We start from the raw sequence: 16,744 nt of genomic DNA on the forward strand, positions 1-16,744 counted from the left end.
AATGTTACAGAACTACCAGCTCTCACTATTTTGGATTAATTTGAAGGTTGGTTCAAAAGCAAGCCATTCTTGCAAGGAAGGATACTGAAATGCATGTCACAATAAGATATTTAAAATTTCACTCAGAACTGATTGTTAAATGAGTCCTGTGACAAATCCAGAAGGCACTGATCACAATCTCCCTATTTTTAACCCCCTCCTAAGCTTGGTAACTGGGCAAAAGCATCGGTGCAAACAAATAACAGGAGCCTTGGAGCAAACGTATCATATAGGGTTGCCGATTTTGGTTATATATATTCCTGGAGGTTTCATCACATGACAATCTTTAATTAAAGATTAATCTTTAATTCTTGGGGACAAGGAAAAGAGCCAGATTTTTAAAGGTATATAAATCCCTATCTGTATCTTTAGGTGCATACCTAAAGATACAGATAAATACCTTTACAAATCTGGCCCAACGCTCATGCCTATCATTGTTCCAACAAGAAAATGAAGGTGTTATATAGTCTCCAAAAATGAGGGGACCTGGAACTATTTTTATTAACTGAAACAGCCAACCCACCAGTCAATCATTCAAACCAGGGAATGAAGCAAACTCTGTGAAATAAAAAGCAACAGAGGGTCCTGTGGCACCTTTAAGACTACTTCTGTTAGTCTTAAAGGTGCCACAGGACCCTCTGTTGCTTTTTACAGATTCAGACTAACACGGCTACCCCTCTGATCTGTGAAATAAAACAATTTTATGAGTATTCCCACCCTCCGCTCTCTCAGGTGGTTAAAGTTATCCCTGCTGGTCCTCCCCGTTGCAAGGGGGAGGAGCACAAGAGTGAATAGCACCAAGGCACATGGTGTCACCACTCACCAGGCTGCAAGGGGAAGGAAGTGCTGTATTTGAGTTCAATAGTACAGCAGCACTTCTTCTTCCACAGGCTGATGTGGGGGGTGGTCAGGATGGACTAGAGCAGTGAATCATAGATTAGGGTTGGAAGGGACCTCAGGAGGTCACCTAGTCCAACCCCCTGCTGAAAGCAGGACCAGCCCCACCTCCTCATGGGGGGTGGGGGGAGGCGTTGGGGCTCAGGTGGGTCAAGCCAGAAGAGAAGCAGCCAGGGCCCCCTTCTCCCCAAGCCTCCTGAGCGTGGATCTGGAGCACAGACACAAGCCGCCCAGAAACACGCCCTGTGTCGGAAAGGCTACAGGTGTCCAGACCGACCTGCTGCCGGGCTGGACTGCAGAGTAACCAGGGCAGCAGCGGGCCGTGGCTATGCCGGGCACGTCCGTGTACAGGGAGGCTCAGCGGCTGCCGAGGGGCTACGGCGACGATGCTGGGGTGGGGGTGGGGGGGTGGCAGCGTTTCGATGCCGTCAGGGGGGCCCTGGTTGTGAGCGGGGCCGAGCACCCGCAGTTCCCACTAAAGCCCCGAGACTGGGCAGCCCCGCCCAGGAACACGCCCCACCCCCGGCGGGCAGTCCCAGTCCCAGAGACGCGGGGGGCTGGTTGGTGAAGCGGGGCTGGACTCGCTCCAAGCCCGTGTCAGCGCTGGTCTCGGTCAGCTCGGGGCGGCACGAGACTCCAGTCAGCGTTGGGAGGGTTTTTTACCTCACCTTAGCGCCCCGCCCCGGAGCGGGGCGCTCACCGCTGACGGGTGGGTGCGCGTGGGAGCGACGCCGGCCGGCTTGCAGCACGCGCGCGCGCGGACGGTGTGAGGGGGTCTCCCGCCGCGACGGGCAGCCTGGGCGAGCGAGGGTCGCGAGCCCCGCGGGGTTCTCTGCCCACGCGCAGGGGGGCGAGGCAGCATTGGGGACCCGCGGAGGGGCGGGGCCATCCTGGCGTGGGCGGAGCCTGCAGCTGGCGCCCTCCCCGGCGGCCCAAGTTCCGCAGGGTTTGAATGCAGCCCCCTGCAAGATGGCGGGCAGGCGAGGAGGTGAGGGGCCGGCTGGGGATGCCCCCTTCCTGGGTCAGCGGGGATGGGGGTGAGGAGCTGCCCGCCCAGTGCCCCTCCGGGTCCGTGCGGCCTTCGCCCCCGCACACCCCGAGACCTAAGGCAGGGCCCCACTGGCTGCGGAACCTGCGAGGGGGGGCACTGTGGGGTGCCCGGGGGCGGCGGCGTGCAGTGCCGGGGAGGGGGGACAGGGGGGTGCCTGGAGGAGGGACGGGGGGACAGTGTGCGGTGCCTGGAGGGCGGGGCGGGAGATGCTGGGGGGAAGGGTGGGGGGATAGTGTGCGGTGCCCGGGGGGCGGCGGTGTGTAGTGATGGGGGGGGGGCGGCGTGCAGTGCCGGGGGGTCAGTGTGCGGGGCCTGGGGGAGGGGCGGTGTGCAGTGCCGGGGGGTCAGTGTGCGGGGCCTGGGGGAGGGGCGGGGGGACAGTGTACGGTGCCGGGGGGAGGGGCACTGTCCGGTGCTAGGGAAAGCTGGGGGAGGCATCATTGCCCTATGCCTGCGGGAGGCTTTTGGCGGGAGAGGTCGCTGCATGAAGTTAGAAATAGTCAAGGCCTCCCCCAGACTGGGTAACCTCCACTGCCTCTCCCACTCCTCTTCTTTCCAGTAGTGATGGGCTAATTGCAGTTTTGGTTGTGACACAAGTGAAAAATCCCCTGCGGAATTCAACTGCTGTCAAATACTTTTAATAAAACAGGAAAAAAAGCTGTTGCTTTGGGCTCCAGACTTGTGACTTGCTATAAACGTTGGACGATCACCTCCTAACAGAGTTCTGAACTGTTGCAATTATTGTTCCATAGTCGGCACCCTTACATCTTTATAACAGTTACATTGTCTGTAAATTGTAACCCTCCTAAATCTGGCCCAATTGACAAGAAATCAGAGATGTTTCTGGAAGAGGGATTTGCCTCTGTCTCATCCCAATCTCCATGGTTGCATAGCCAGTACAAGAGTGTTGATTCCACTTGACTAACTGCAGATACTTAGCAGTCTTGTAAAAAAAAGTGAAGGGTTTCTACATAACTGCAGTCAAAAGCATGAACTTCTACTGCTAGGGTACCTTAAGGTCAGGGTAACTATTTTTTTTGTGTTTTGTTTCAAAACTGGTAACTATACTGAGAATCTTTTCCTATGAAGAATTAGTATGTCCTAGGTAGTTTTTTTTTTTTTTAAATCATTACATGAATGCACATAGTATCATATGCGAAGCTTGAGGTTCAGGCAGAGAACTATTACAGGCTTACTTTATACTTAACTGGAGTAGCATTGGTTTTGTCTGCCTGTGTGCTACATTTATAGTTCTATAAATATATTGTGGACAATTCTTACAAATTACAATCTGGGGGCTCGGGAGCAGACTAAAAATCAAGTGCTTAATTTTTTTCAACTCAGCTGAGACATTAAATTAGTAAAGAATCCTATTTTCTTATTGTAGCTTGGTATGTGCCTTGTCTAGCTTCACTTGAGACCATCCAGGAATTATGTAGGAAGGAAAATCTCACATGTAAATCCCTTGGAATCACCAACAGGAATCTAAAGAGTTATGAGGTGGAATATTTATGTGACTACAAGGTAGAAGAGGTAAGATAACTGTCTAGTCTTACAGAACAATTTGATCAATATTTCAGTTTGAAATTTGGAAGTGAGAAGCAGTAGTTTTCCTTAAGGTTTAAAGTGCTAGGCTAGCAGAGGGCTCTTGTTAAGCTACTGCTGACATTGAACAAAATATTTCAGAATGTTGAAGCCTAAAAAATATGTTCTTTAGCTCTGACTCTCTAAGGAAGGAAGGTTCTGCTGAAATAATGGAAATGTTAATAATAGAGCACAAAATGTCTGATCCTTGTACATCAGTGCTAAAGCAAATCTTACTGTGCTTAAATAACAGCGCAGTATGTATTATGATGCTTCTCTTCTCCCTTGTTTGCAGTTAAAATAACACTTCTTCCTCTATAGTACTGCAGTCTGTTCCTTGAACAGTTAAGGCCACATGCTACAACTCGATCCATTGCCAGACCCCAGTTAGGTGCCGTGTGTGTGCAGAAGCCGACCATTGTGTGTCTGGTTTACGGATTTGGCCTTATTGCTCTATTTCCTTTGAAAACAAACCTCCCTTTGAAATAATTACATTTTACAATACATATTCTTCTTAGTAGTAAATATAGTATTAAGAAGTGTTTTGACTGCATTATTCCTCTAGGATGACTCATGTAACTATTACCAGTAGTACTGTTAGAGGTTTTTTGGTAAGTTTAGATTTTCTTTTTGTTCTGTGTAGGGTGTTACTTTATTCTCTTTCCTTATAGAAGTTAGTATATATGATCTTAACTGTGGCTGTGCTAACAAACTAACCCATGCTGGTATAATTTAATTGTTTTGGATCATTCTATCCAGCTGTACAGTTATCCGTGTCCTTACAAGTGGTGCACAAAGTACATACCCAGTTACCTTGCGTTTGAAATGCTTGATTCTCTACTGTTAGGACCAGATGGCTGTGAATTTAACTATGTGGTGTTATGCCTCAATCATAAGAAGGGTGTTAAGGATGTTAGTTTGACTGCCCCTCAGTTTATGCATTTTTGCCACCTCCTTAATGACAATCACTCCTCTGTTTAATTTTATTTACTATGGATGTGATACCAAAGCAGTTGTATCATTGAACAACCACACTTTATTTTCAAGGTATTTTTGATTAACTGTTGTTGGAAATGTTCTGGCTAAATCTGTATCTATTTCTCTATTTCAAGGGCACAGAGTACTTCCTTGTGAAATGGAAAGGATGGCCAGAATCCTCAAATACCTGGGTAGCTTTGAAAAATCTTAAATGCCCATTGCTCCTTCAGTACTTCCATAGTGACAAGAATGAATATTTATCTCAGCTAAAGCGAGGCAAAGCTGTAATATTGAAAAACCATATTAAAGCTTTGAACCCTGTAGTAGCACAGTACGTAGTAAAGAAGGCTAAACAAAGAATAGCTCTTCAGAGATGGAAGGAAGAACTCAATCGGAAAAAGAACCATAAAGGAATGATTCTTGTAGAAAACACTGTGGATCTTGAGGGCCCTCCTTTAGACTTTTACTATATTAATGAATATAAACCTGCTCCAGGAATAAATGTAATGAATGGAATCACAACCGGCTGTGAATGCTCTGATTGCCCTGCTGAGAAGTGTTGTCCAGAAGAGGCTGGATTTTTCTTGGCTTACAATAAAAAAAAGCAGTTAAAAATCCAACCAGGCTTGCCTATCTATGAATGCAACTCGTACTGTAGATGTGGTCCTGAATGCCCTAACAGGATAGTACAGAAAGGCACACCATATTCTCTTTGCATCTTCAGAACTAACAATGGACGTGGCTGGGGAGTAAAAACCCTCCAGAAAATTAAAACAAAGAGATTTGTGATGGAGTATGTTGGAGAGGTATGTATTTATCTCAGAGATGAATTATTTGGAATAAAAGATTTAAGTGTTAGTAGAATACTTTTTAAAAATAAAAATCCTTTCCTTTTTCAACACTTTTGATTCTGTTACATAACAGATCAATATGCACTTGGTGTTAATAAAATACATTGAAGACATCTCATTTGAAAGTCAAATTACCTTTATATTGTATGACCCAGGGTGTTTTCTGCACCAAAGCAATGCAAAGGGGCTGAAGTGCAAAAGAGATCCTTGGCATTATGTTTTTTTATATTGTAACTTTTAGAACCAGTCTTGTCTCTTCTTTCACATTTTTTTTTTTTTAAAATTAGGCCTTCTTTACTATCTTGTCACTGACAAGGAATTTGATTATCCTGATCATCTCCCATCTTGACTACTATGGCCTTCTCTTCTAAGGTTCTCTTAATACTGATCTCATCCCAGGCCAAATTATTGCAACAATTATTTTTATCACTTGTCATGCTGATCATGTCAGCCCTTGTATTTCACCATGTCTAAACTTGGAAAATAGGTTGTGCTTTAAAACGTATTGGTCAATACCAGTTAACAGGTTGTTAAAATTACTTTGCCCCTAGTGCAGACAGGGCAAGTCATCTAACATGTCTTAAAACAGTGTGTTTTTCTAGTCTAGACATGGCCCTTGAGTCACACACTGCAACTGTGAACCAGTGAAGTATCAAGTTAAACTTGTCCTTGCTTTCAGGGCACCTACATGATCCAGTTTCTGCTTACATCTCTTCCCCATAATCTGTGGTCCACCACTGATGCCAGCATCAGTACTGTATTTGTCCCTTTGCACAACTATTTCTTTATCTTCTTCCGTGTGCTGCTTCTATGTTTACCTTCCCCAAACTATCCAATTCCCATTCCGATCCTTCCTAAAAACTCCCTTAGAATGTACAGGAGATCAGTTTCTCAAAATAGAATTAATCCTGTGTGATGATAATGAGGAAACTTTAGGGGGACGGTGGGGGAGGGAGAGGCATGTGGAGAGAGGCAGGACTTTAAATGAAGGTGGTGATTAGTTGTTTGTGTGTCTTTCCCTTGCCTCCTTCCTCCTACTCCCTCCTCTGGCTGTATGTGATTATACTTTGTTATTCAGAGGGTAAAACTGAGTGATAAGCTCCCAAATCCAGGTTTCCTATCTCAGGGCTATCTTCAAGGGATTGTTGTAATGTTCACTATTTTTCTTTGTTTGTTATTACCAGAAAAAGATTTCGTTGTGCTAACTCTACCAGTAAAGTATATATTTAAAGTATAAGACTGGGGATAAACTTGCATAGTCTGCAGCCTCAAGCAGGAGCCCTCTTTCAGGCGGTTTCTGCATATCTCCATTGTGCTGATGGGTGCTGGCCATCCCTGACTAATGATAAGCTATACCAGTAGAAGTGCAGTTTTGCTTGTATAATTTTGTCTACGCTAGGAGCTTCTGCCAGCACCGCTGTCAGTCAGGGATCACAACTCTTCACACCTTTGATCAACATAGTTGTGCTGGCAAAAGTCTGTAGTGTAGATATAGCTATAAGCCAGTCCTGCAAAGCGATCCATTTGCAAAAAAGTCACATTGAAATCAGTGGGACTTTCTGTGGGCATTACCATCTGCATAGGTAAATTATATTACAGAAGTAGCACCATACATAGTAACTCAGCAGGGAGTGGGGAGAAAAGGGAAGTTTTGAGAGTAGCTAAAGTTACAAGTGTAACCTGATATATTGATTCTCTCATACGCTGAGGGAAATGGGGGGGTGGGGTGGGGGAACATGGCTGGTTCCACCTTCCCTGAACCTTTTGTGGTTCTGCTTGAAGTGAACAATTCTGTACAGATCTGGTGGAAAAATAATATGGAGGTTTAAGTAGTAAATATAAACTCTTTAGGAGAAATGATAAGGCACTGTAGATAGGGTAGGCTGTAATTGTCTAATGACCACATCCTCCTTTAGGGAGCCTGTGATTTAAAGCGATCTAAAATGTAGTTATGAGGATTACTTCTAGAGGAGTTCAGAGAAGTTGGGGGCAAAGATAAATCACTAGTAGCCCAATTATTATATAGCAGGCCTTTTCAAGTTTTTATTCTACATTGTATAGAACACAATGGGACCATAGCTTTTTATCTGTAAATACATATCCAGGGAAACTGTCCAATATTATATTGCTTGAGGAGAAAATACGATCACTATCTATTAATAGGGCATTAGTGACTTTAGAAACAATCAGTAGTCAATTTAAATAGTTATGTTTAAGTGTTCCTTATTCCTTACAGATACACAGCAACCTTCTTTCTTCCTTTAAAGACAAGTCTCCCTACTTCTGTTCAAGAAAATGTAAAAGTTTTTTCTAACTTCTTTGTGGTTTTGTTTCAGTTCAGTAACAGTTAATAATATGATGCAGGTTTCTTTTTTTAGGTGATCACAAGTGAGGAAGCAGAGAGACGAGGTCAACTGTATGACAACCAAGGAAATACATACTTGTTTGACTTGGACTATGACTCGGATGAATATACGGTGGATGCAGCTCGATATGGAAATGTGTCCCATTTTGTGAATCACAGTGTAAGGGCTTTTTTTGTGTGTTAGAGAACTGTCCTGTTTGCACCAAGAATGCCTTCTCCTTTTGTAAATATCTTGATATCAAACACAACTTTAATGGAATTACTTGTTTCATACCAACCTCTTTCTCACCCTCCAAAGAAAATGCCGTGAGAGTGGATTAATGCTGTTATGGCAGCACAGTCACATAAACTTGAAATCTTTGAGGAAAAATTGAAGTCACTTTGTCTCATGATGTTTTAAAAGTCTAAATTAAAATAATAAATTTTATGAAACAATTAATGTGAGGGATCCTAAAATGGACAGAGTGCATGAAAGTGAAAGGGGCCTCAAATATTCCCACATGCCCCACAATCCTAATTTTTATTAATGCTTTCTTCTTGTATGTCTAGAAAGATGCCTTTCTTGCAGCATCCAACATACCATAATGATCAGTTAAATAGGATGGAAGAAATACTGATACATACCTTATTTGGAGCAAAATTAAATATGAAAGAATATAAAGTAGCTTAGATTTAAGACATAATGTTTGAAAAGACACAATTATGCTTTAGTTTTTCACAAACATTGGGAGTGCAAGGTTGTTTATTAACAGGATCACTCCACAAGACATCACTTTAAATAGCAATTTTATTTTACCTGTTGAAGTAAAACTAAAAGTGTTTTCACTGTTCCTTACTCTTTCATGTTCAGAATTACCTAAGAGGAAGGTGTCAGCAGTTTCTGAATTAGGGATTTTCATTAAAATGTAAAATAACATGATCTGTGGTCCTGATTCTGCAATCTGATCTATGTGGATGGACCTCTGAGCTCAAGCAGAGATCCACTGGCCTCATTGGAACTCAGCCTAAGAATAAGGGTTTGCCCAAGTAGATCAGATAGCAGAGTTGGGATCATAATCTATTTCCAGCGTATTCAATACTTGTTTCCAGACACCCAAAACAAATTTTTCTCTTCAGATAATTGAATACCAACAGTATAGGAAATAACTGCATAATTTAACTCTTGGCTGTTGATTAATATTATATGAACTATCAACCTCTCTGAAATACAGGAAGAGGAGGAGAGCGTCTGAATGTACTTTTGTTTCAGTTGTAAGTAATGGAGAGAAGGAATTTTCCTGCCTTTTCCATAGCATCTCTCCCCCCCCTTCCTCCTTTCCTCAGCACCATTTGTAAACTCCCTGGGGAACTTGAAATTGTTTTTTAAAATAGTTTTACTTAAACTGAAAGGACCTAACACAGAAGACCTACTTTTGAACCCAGGCTCTCCTATGCATGGAGTTGCACAATTTTTTAGTTTAAGAAATTACTATTACTTTTTGATTTGAAGTTAGTAACTACAGCAGTTCATCTGTTTCCTTTTTATTGTGTGCATGAATTGTTGATCCTACACCTACTTTTGTGAAGGTGAGTTGGGGAGAAGGAAGGGATGTGTTTCTAGATGTTGCTAGATGCTCTGCACTTTTGAAAATCGGGCTGCTGTATTTAGATGTCTAAATATGAATTTTGGAGGCTGACTTCAGGCACACATTTTTTTGAAAATACGTGACTAAGAATTCTGTCCAAAGGCAAGACATGGGTAGAATTTTCAGAAACGCCTAGCTAACGTAGGAGCCGAGTCCCATTTACTTTTGAAAATTGTATATATAGTTAGCAGCACACTTTCCTAATTAATGCTCTGGCTTTTTTCATGGGCTGTTAGATAACTAGAGGCCAAACAGGTATGAACTAGAGACCAGAACTCCCACCCACTGCACCAGGATAATATTTTTGCCCTTGGGAGCAAAGTTGAGGTCTGATTTAAGTACAGTTAGTAGGTGTGGCTTGAAAAGGTCACTCTCCCACCTTTTCATCCTTTAGTAACTCTTGTTTAAGTCTGAAATAATTTTAGATTGCCTTTTTTGAAATTGTTTTGATTCACCCACTCCACCCTACTCAGTTGCAATCACTTTCAAGCTGTAACTCTTTTTTACTGTTTTTTTTTTTTATAGGTTATAGTTTTAGTGTGCTATACCTGAAGAAGAGCTCTGTATAGAGGTGGAGTTGGAGACAAAAGCTTGTCTCTTTTCACAAACAGAAGTTGGTTCTATAAAAGATTCTCACTCACCTTGTCTGTGTACTATACCCACAGCGCCATGGTGTCAATACTGTTACTTAAAAGGGCCCTGCTTTCATTTAATAGTGATGTTTCAACAGATGTAATTCTATTGACTTACAATGGCAAAAATCACAAGTAAGTCCACTGAAACTGAGAGGAGACTCAGCCCCCAAATTGTTATAGTGTCACTTTCTTCTCACTAGTAGCACACAATACGTTTTAATTGCCATTCTCTACACTGTGTCTACGGTTCTATTTTGATAGCAAATGTACACCTGAATTACAAAACTATAACTTTGCTTTGCAGTGTGATCCAAATCTTCAGGTCTTCAATGTTTTCATTGATAACCTTGACCTACGTCTTCCTCGGATAGCACTGTTTTCTACGAGAACCATCAAGGCTGGAGAAGAGCTCACCTTTGATTATCAGATGAAAGGTATGTAGAGTGTAAATCTTTGTGTGCAGGATAGATGGTACTGGCTGGTGTTGTTGCAGCTTGATCAAGTTTCAGCCCGGGTTTGCTGAAATCAAAGTGTTTAACTTCCTCTTTTTGGAGAGACCACTCTCTTCTTTGTTTTTCCTACTTTGTTATGCCAACACCTCCTTCCAGCTAAGAGGGCTGGATGCAGCACCCACTTAATCCAGTCAATAATCTCTGCAGGACAGGTTTAAAGAATGATGCACAGCACCCCTATGCATATAACAGTATATTTAGTGAAGTGGATTAGAGCCCTGCATGGGACTATTTTTGTTTTAATCCAAACAAAAAAAAGGTTGGTTTTTACATATATGGAGAGCTGGGTGGCTGGAGAGTGGTGGCTGCTGGCCGGGAGCCCAGCTCCGAAGGCAGAGCTGCCGCCAGCAGCAGCACAGAAGTAGGGATGGCATGGTGTGGTATTGCCACCCTTACTTCTGTGCTGCTGCCTTCAGAGCTGGGCACCTGGCCAGCAACCACTGCTCGCTGGCCACCCAGCTTTGAAGGCAGCGCAGGGGTAAGGATGGCAATATTGCGACTCCTCCCCTACAATAAACTTGCAACTCCCCCTCCCCCACTACATCCTTTTGGGTCAGGACCCTCAGTTTGAAAAACGCTGGTCTTCCCCGTGAAATCTGGTCTTTTGTGTACTTTTACCCTATACTATACAGATTTCACGGGGGGAGACCAGGTTTCACAGTCAGTGATGTGTTTTTCACGGCCATGAATTTGGTAGGGCCCTAGTTATGCATTTGGTATACTGAGACCATTGCCTATTGTCTTGACCAATATACTCTCATTACTTCCTCTTGCTTCCTTATCTGTCTGTCTAGATCTACCTGTTGTCTTTTTGTACTTTAGATTTCAAGCTCTTTGAGCAGGGACCGCCACCTTAGTCTGTGTTTATACAGCACCTAGCATAATGGGGTCCTCATCCTTGACGAGCTCAGAGCCAATCCACAATAATCTGTACAATAAGATTCCAGGATTGTCACTTTGAAACCTAAAATGTCTATGGAGTCAGTGTGAAGCAATGAAAACAGATACAAGCATGGTTGAGAACTCTTTATTTAGAATGTCACCAGGTTCAATCATCACTGGGATTCATGGTCTGTTATTGTTCAACTTTTAAATTCTCAGCCATTTAGACTTCATGAATTTCACCCATGCAACAGCATGAGCTTTCAGCTACTAGTAAATAATAATTTTAAGTAACAATTCTTCAGACTTATACTAATGCTTAACTTTGCGCACACACAAGTAGTCCCATTCAGTTCAGTGGGACTTACTCACATGTGTGAAGCTAAATACGTGCATAGGTCTTTGTTGAATTGGGGTCTTAAATTGTAAGCTTTTTTTGGAGGGCAGACACTACCTTTTTCTTTCTTGTACAATTCCAAGCACAATAGCAATGCCTAACAAATAATATCCATTTCCAACAACCATCAATTCTGTTTCTGTATATTCTTATGTGTTTAGGTTCTCTAGATGTGACTTCGGACTCTGATGCTGTCAGCCCAACGAGAAAGAGGATCAGAACTGTGTGCAAGTGTGGAGCTGTGTGTTGCAGAGGGTATCTCAACTGAATTCTCAATAGCCAAAGTTGCAAATAAATTATTTCATTTTGTGTCTTTTTAAATGTATTTTAGGAAGACTGCTGTTCTAGTTCACTTATACTTACAAATTGGAGTATTTTTACATATGAGTGAATCAATATAATGAAAACAAAGCATTAAATTTGTATTTGAAAATGTCATTAGCCAAAGAAAGAGATCTGATATTACAACTGCTCTTAAGTATGAAAACTGGCTATGTGGATTAAAAACTAGATCTCCTTGGAATTATTTGCACACTGTGGATTAGGAGCTGATGAAGGTGCATGTTAATGTGACATCAAAGTTGAATATTCAAGTGTGTTTATGATTCCAATCCTGTGAAGAGCTGATTTCAATATGAGGGTGTTCCACATCTTGTGCTCTATGAAATGGAAATCCAATACCATTGATGTACTAGAAATCACAGTTGACTTACCATTTTTCTTAAAAGGTTTCAAGAAGTAGCAGTAAAATTTGGGGCCCCGATCCTCCATTGGGATCTACCGCCATTAAATTCTGCATAGGTACACTTCATAGAGTAGACTTAAGAAATAGTTTTTGTTTTTTTGACGTATCCATGGAACTTCACACGAGACTGATCAGTGTTAGCAGATGCTGGATACAAGATTGGGTAGTAATCACTGAAACAAATCATTGGTGAAGGTTTGGAAAGCGATAGACAGGAATTGAGTAAAAAAAATAGCCAATATTTCTTTCATGAACCTAGTGCATTGATACCCAGTTATATGGCATAGACATAAAAGTATCCCAGCAATGTAATTGTATCAACAGCTGTCTTATATTATGTTACGAACTTTTACATATTGTGAATTTTTTCTACCTAGTGGTAGACTTTAAACACATTATGCCAATTTTTTTTTTCCTGTTGTAATAACATAACTTCAGTGAAGTTACAGAAAGGGTGAATTTACCCATTTACTGTAGACAGTAGTAAGACGTTCTTTGAATCTTGAATGTAAAAGGCTGAAAAACTTACTGTTCTTCAGCTTCTTGAATATTTTTTTTCTGTTAAACTTCTGATATTTTTGAAGATTATTGAAAATGTGATGATGTATGCTAAATTGTTCTTGACTTCAGAGAAGCACCCAACAGCAATTAAGTTAGTTGTAGACTATGGGTGGAACCACATAGTAACTGTACTCTAGGGACAAAAGTTCAATTCTTATTTTCTCATTGATTGATTGTAAACATTGCATATTTCTTGGAAGTGATGTACAGAATCTTTAAGGGGATCAGGCATAACTGCTGCTCATCAAATAGACATTTGCTGTATATCATGAAGTCAGCTACTTACTTTTATAAGGTACAGTGCTGTTGGCTCAGGTGGTTGAGGTCAAGTGTTCAGCCTGTGATTATCTACTTGGTTTGTTAAAAATATGCCTTAAATTTCATGTTTGTTGAAGGACAATATGATCATTTGTTAATTTAAAAGCACAAATGTACATGAACTGCAGAACTGGCTCTGTGTAGGGATAGTGACATTTTGTACAGCAAGGCTTATCCAATTTGTGATTGGGCATACATGTTGGGGGCTATTAGCAATGCACAAAGCTATGTATCTGCTTGTCAACTGAAGAATTTATAATTTTAAAGTAGATGATTTATATTGTTTAATGAATGGCACACTAATTGCTTAGGTTTAAACACATCTAACATTGCTATGCTACCTGGAGTCCAGGCTTGGATGAAACTGCTGCATCTAGTCATTTTTAAAGGTATTATTGTTATCGGATAGAATTAGTCATGCGTCTCCCCCATAAGTATTTTATAAATCTTAAGGGAACCTTAAATGCCCTTTTTAAAAAAAAATTGTTTGAGCCAAATTCATTTCTTTTCCATTTACATATTGCCCCAGTAAACGGGGTTGTGTGCGCCCATGTAATCCTTCATTTCATTTCCTTGCCCCTGTCCAAGCTGCTCCCCAGGCTCTCTCTCTACAAGACATGAAAGGCCTCAGACACTTTGGTTGGCTGCTCTGCTCCTTCCTCTTTAGCCCTGCTCATGGGTATCCTTAACAAAATACATGGATAGGCAATTACAGATATCTACATTTTAAGTAGATAAAGGTCTGCCAGCTGTCAAAACCCGAATGTAGGTCCTGTCTTTTTACAAGTCAGTGTGTATAACACCAGCTGCTATTCTTTAGGGGCTGTGTGTTACCTCTCCTGCAGGCCACAGACAGGACCCTGGATTCAAATCTTGGCAGGTAACAGGAAATTATTAGATATAAAGTCTACTGCTGTATCCTGTTATTTATTTAGGACCTCAAACCATGTTTTGTGTTTACCTGTTTACAGTGCATTTCAATTTGCCTTGTGTTAATGGGACATTAAGTTGTTTTTAAATGTGACATTGAAAAAGCTGTTTTCAGTTTCTTAGCAAGCTCCGGCCAACCTTGCTTTGGCCTTTTCTGCTTTTTTGTAGGCATTACCACTGCAGCTGTGCAAATAGCTCTTGGGTACTGGTAACCTGTTAACTGTCTTCTGGCTGGTTTTGAGGTAGCAAAACTAAAAATGCTGCAGCATCCTCACCAAGCAAAAGCTATTGTGTATTTATTTAAGTTCTCAGTTATACCAACTCTTTGTGTATTGGGGCTGTGTACTTGTTTATAACCTCAGGAACATTACTTTTTCATAAGATATGACATCTTTCTCTGTAATAGCAGTTAGTTTCCTATAGTTTCTTTTGGTAAAATAAATTAAACTTAGTTTTTTCTTTTGTTGTTGGCACAGTATAATAACTACCATCCCTGCTGTAGGTCTTACATTTTGTTCATGTAATCTCTCATACAGCATTAGACAGCAGCTCAGAAAAAGTCCTCATGAATTACTTTCGCAAGTCTGAGTGGCATCATTTTACCAGCATTGTCTGTACTAGAAATGTGCAGCAGTTTCTGTGAATATATCCCTAGCCCTATACACAGTCAGCTAGAACAGCAAATTCACTATCTTCCGTCTCCAGAAACTTGTCAGTTGCCTCTGATTAAATAAGTAATTGATAACACTTTGGCAAGTTTAGAGAATGTAGTGGTCTTAGTGAGCTGATCATCTATAATAGGCTAAGGACTTTAATGCTGTACACTAGTAACCCACAACTGCACACAAAGTCTGAGTGGGGGGAGAGGTTGTCTGCTTGTCAGATTTATTTGAGCTCCCTCTCTTGAAAGGGACACCAGGGCTGATGTGAGGGGATCTAAATGCTGAATCTGTAAGATGCTTTAAGCAGCCAGAGTCTAAATGGAGTCCAGGCCCTGTCCCTGGCTTGAGGTCTCCATGTATGTTCTCAGCATGCCAATCATCAATCTAGCACAGGGATGGGTAAACTTTTTGGCCTGAGGGCTGCATCAGGTTTTGGAAATTGTATGGAGGGCTGGTTCGGGGAGGCTATGCCTCCCCAAACAGACAGGTGTGGCCTGCTTCTTACCTCCAGGACCCTTGCCCCATCTACCCCATCCAACCCCTCCTCTCATTCCTGGCTGCCCCATCCAACCATCCCTTCTTCCTGACTGCCCCCAGAACCCCTGCTGCCCCATCTAACCCCCCTCCTTCCTGACTGCCCCCCTGCACCCATTCAACCCTATTCCCTGCCCTCTGACTGCCCTGACCCCTATCCACACCCCTGCCCCCTAACCACCACCCTGAACTTCCCTGCCCTCTATCCAACCCCACCTGCTCCCTGCCCCCTTACCGCGCTGCCTGGCGGTGCTACAGCCATGTCGCCGGGTCAGGCCAGGCTCTGCAGCTGCACTGCCCGGTCACTCAGAGCACTGCGCCAGTGGCGCAGCATGCTGAGGCTATGGGGGAGGGGTCAGGGGGCTAGCTTCCTGGGGCAGGAGGGTCCCGCAGGCTGGATGTGGCCTCTAGGCCCTAGTTAGCCCACTTCTGGTCTAGCACTACCCAGGAGAGCTGAGACCCCCCTCCCAGAACACCACCTGGGTGAGGGCTCTGGGTTTACAATTTCTCTTCAGGGGCACGATAGATGTAACAGCACAGCAATCTGCACAGGATTCTAAAACACCCCTGCTCTTTACTTAAAAGCATGAGAAACAGGTACCTAAAATAAAGGGTTTATTTCCCTTCCTTAACATGCTTTAGGGCTCAGTAACCAAAATTATTTTGCAGCAAGATGGGTCAGTCTCTTTCTCTAGGGCTGCATACTTAGAGCTCAATTGATCCCATAGCTAAACCAGGGCCCCCCTAAAAATATGCTTCTCCTGCCCAAAACTTCATATCCCAAGAGTGCTTTTTACGCTCCAGCAGTCCCTTACAGCATCACTTGCTCTAACTGCTTTCCTAACACGTGTCCACTGAGGCATTCAAAAATACAGCATTTTGTAACGGCTTTAGAATGAACACTCCCTCGTCCCCCACTCCTCACACCCCTATAGCCAACAGGTATAAGATTTAAGATGAAAGGAGACCCGAACTACCTCTGATTGAACTCTCACAGTGAAACCATGTTTACAAGCCTACCTTCCCTGAAACTTAGTTCGAGTTGTTTTAGCTGAGAGCAGCACCAACTAGGGAGCTAGAATTTTAGCAAACCTTTCCAACAGCGTTCTGCTGTACACAGTAAGGATAGGACACTCTAGAATAGGTAAGTTTGCAGGTGTGCCTAAATTAGGCGTAGT

At 42.6% G+C, this 16,744-nt stretch overlaps 1 protein-coding gene across 1 annotated transcript; it reads left to right on the top strand.

The window, feature by feature from the left end:
• The first annotated feature begins 1,884 nt into the window (after positions 1–1,884).
• Positions 1,885–14,758, top strand: SUV39H2 (suppressor of variegation 3-9 homolog 2). Its single transcript, XM_024212923.1, has 6 exons — positions 1,885–1,924; positions 3,375–3,520; positions 4,684–5,355; positions 7,779–7,925; positions 10,330–10,459; positions 11,978–14,758. The coding sequence occupies exons 1-6, from the start codon at positions 1,906–1,908 to the stop codon at positions 12,082–12,084; spliced, it is 1,221 nt and encodes a 406-aa protein (XP_024068691.1). The 5' UTR covers positions 1,885–1,905; the 3' UTR covers positions 12,085–14,758.
• Positions 14,759–16,744: the final 1,986 nt, after the last annotated feature.

This window comes from Terrapene carolina, unplaced genomic scaffold, assembly GCF_002925995.2.
Source record: "Terrapene carolina triunguis isolate 2854851 unplaced genomic scaffold, T_m_triunguis-2.0 Scaffold68, whole genome shotgun sequence".
NCBI classification, from domain to species: Eukaryota; Metazoa; Chordata; order Testudines; family Emydidae; genus Terrapene; species Terrapene triunguis.

Coding starts and splice junctions, on each gene's coding strand:
- SUV39H2 (XM_024212923.1), top strand. Junction 5,356..7,778: donor TGATGGAGTATGTTGGAGAG/GTATGTATTTAT, acceptor TTCTTTTTTTAG/GTGATCACAAGTGAGGAAGC. Junction 10,460..11,977: donor CTTTGATTATCAGATGAAAG/GTATGTAGAGTG, acceptor TTATGTGTTTAG/GTTCTCTAGATGTGACTTCG.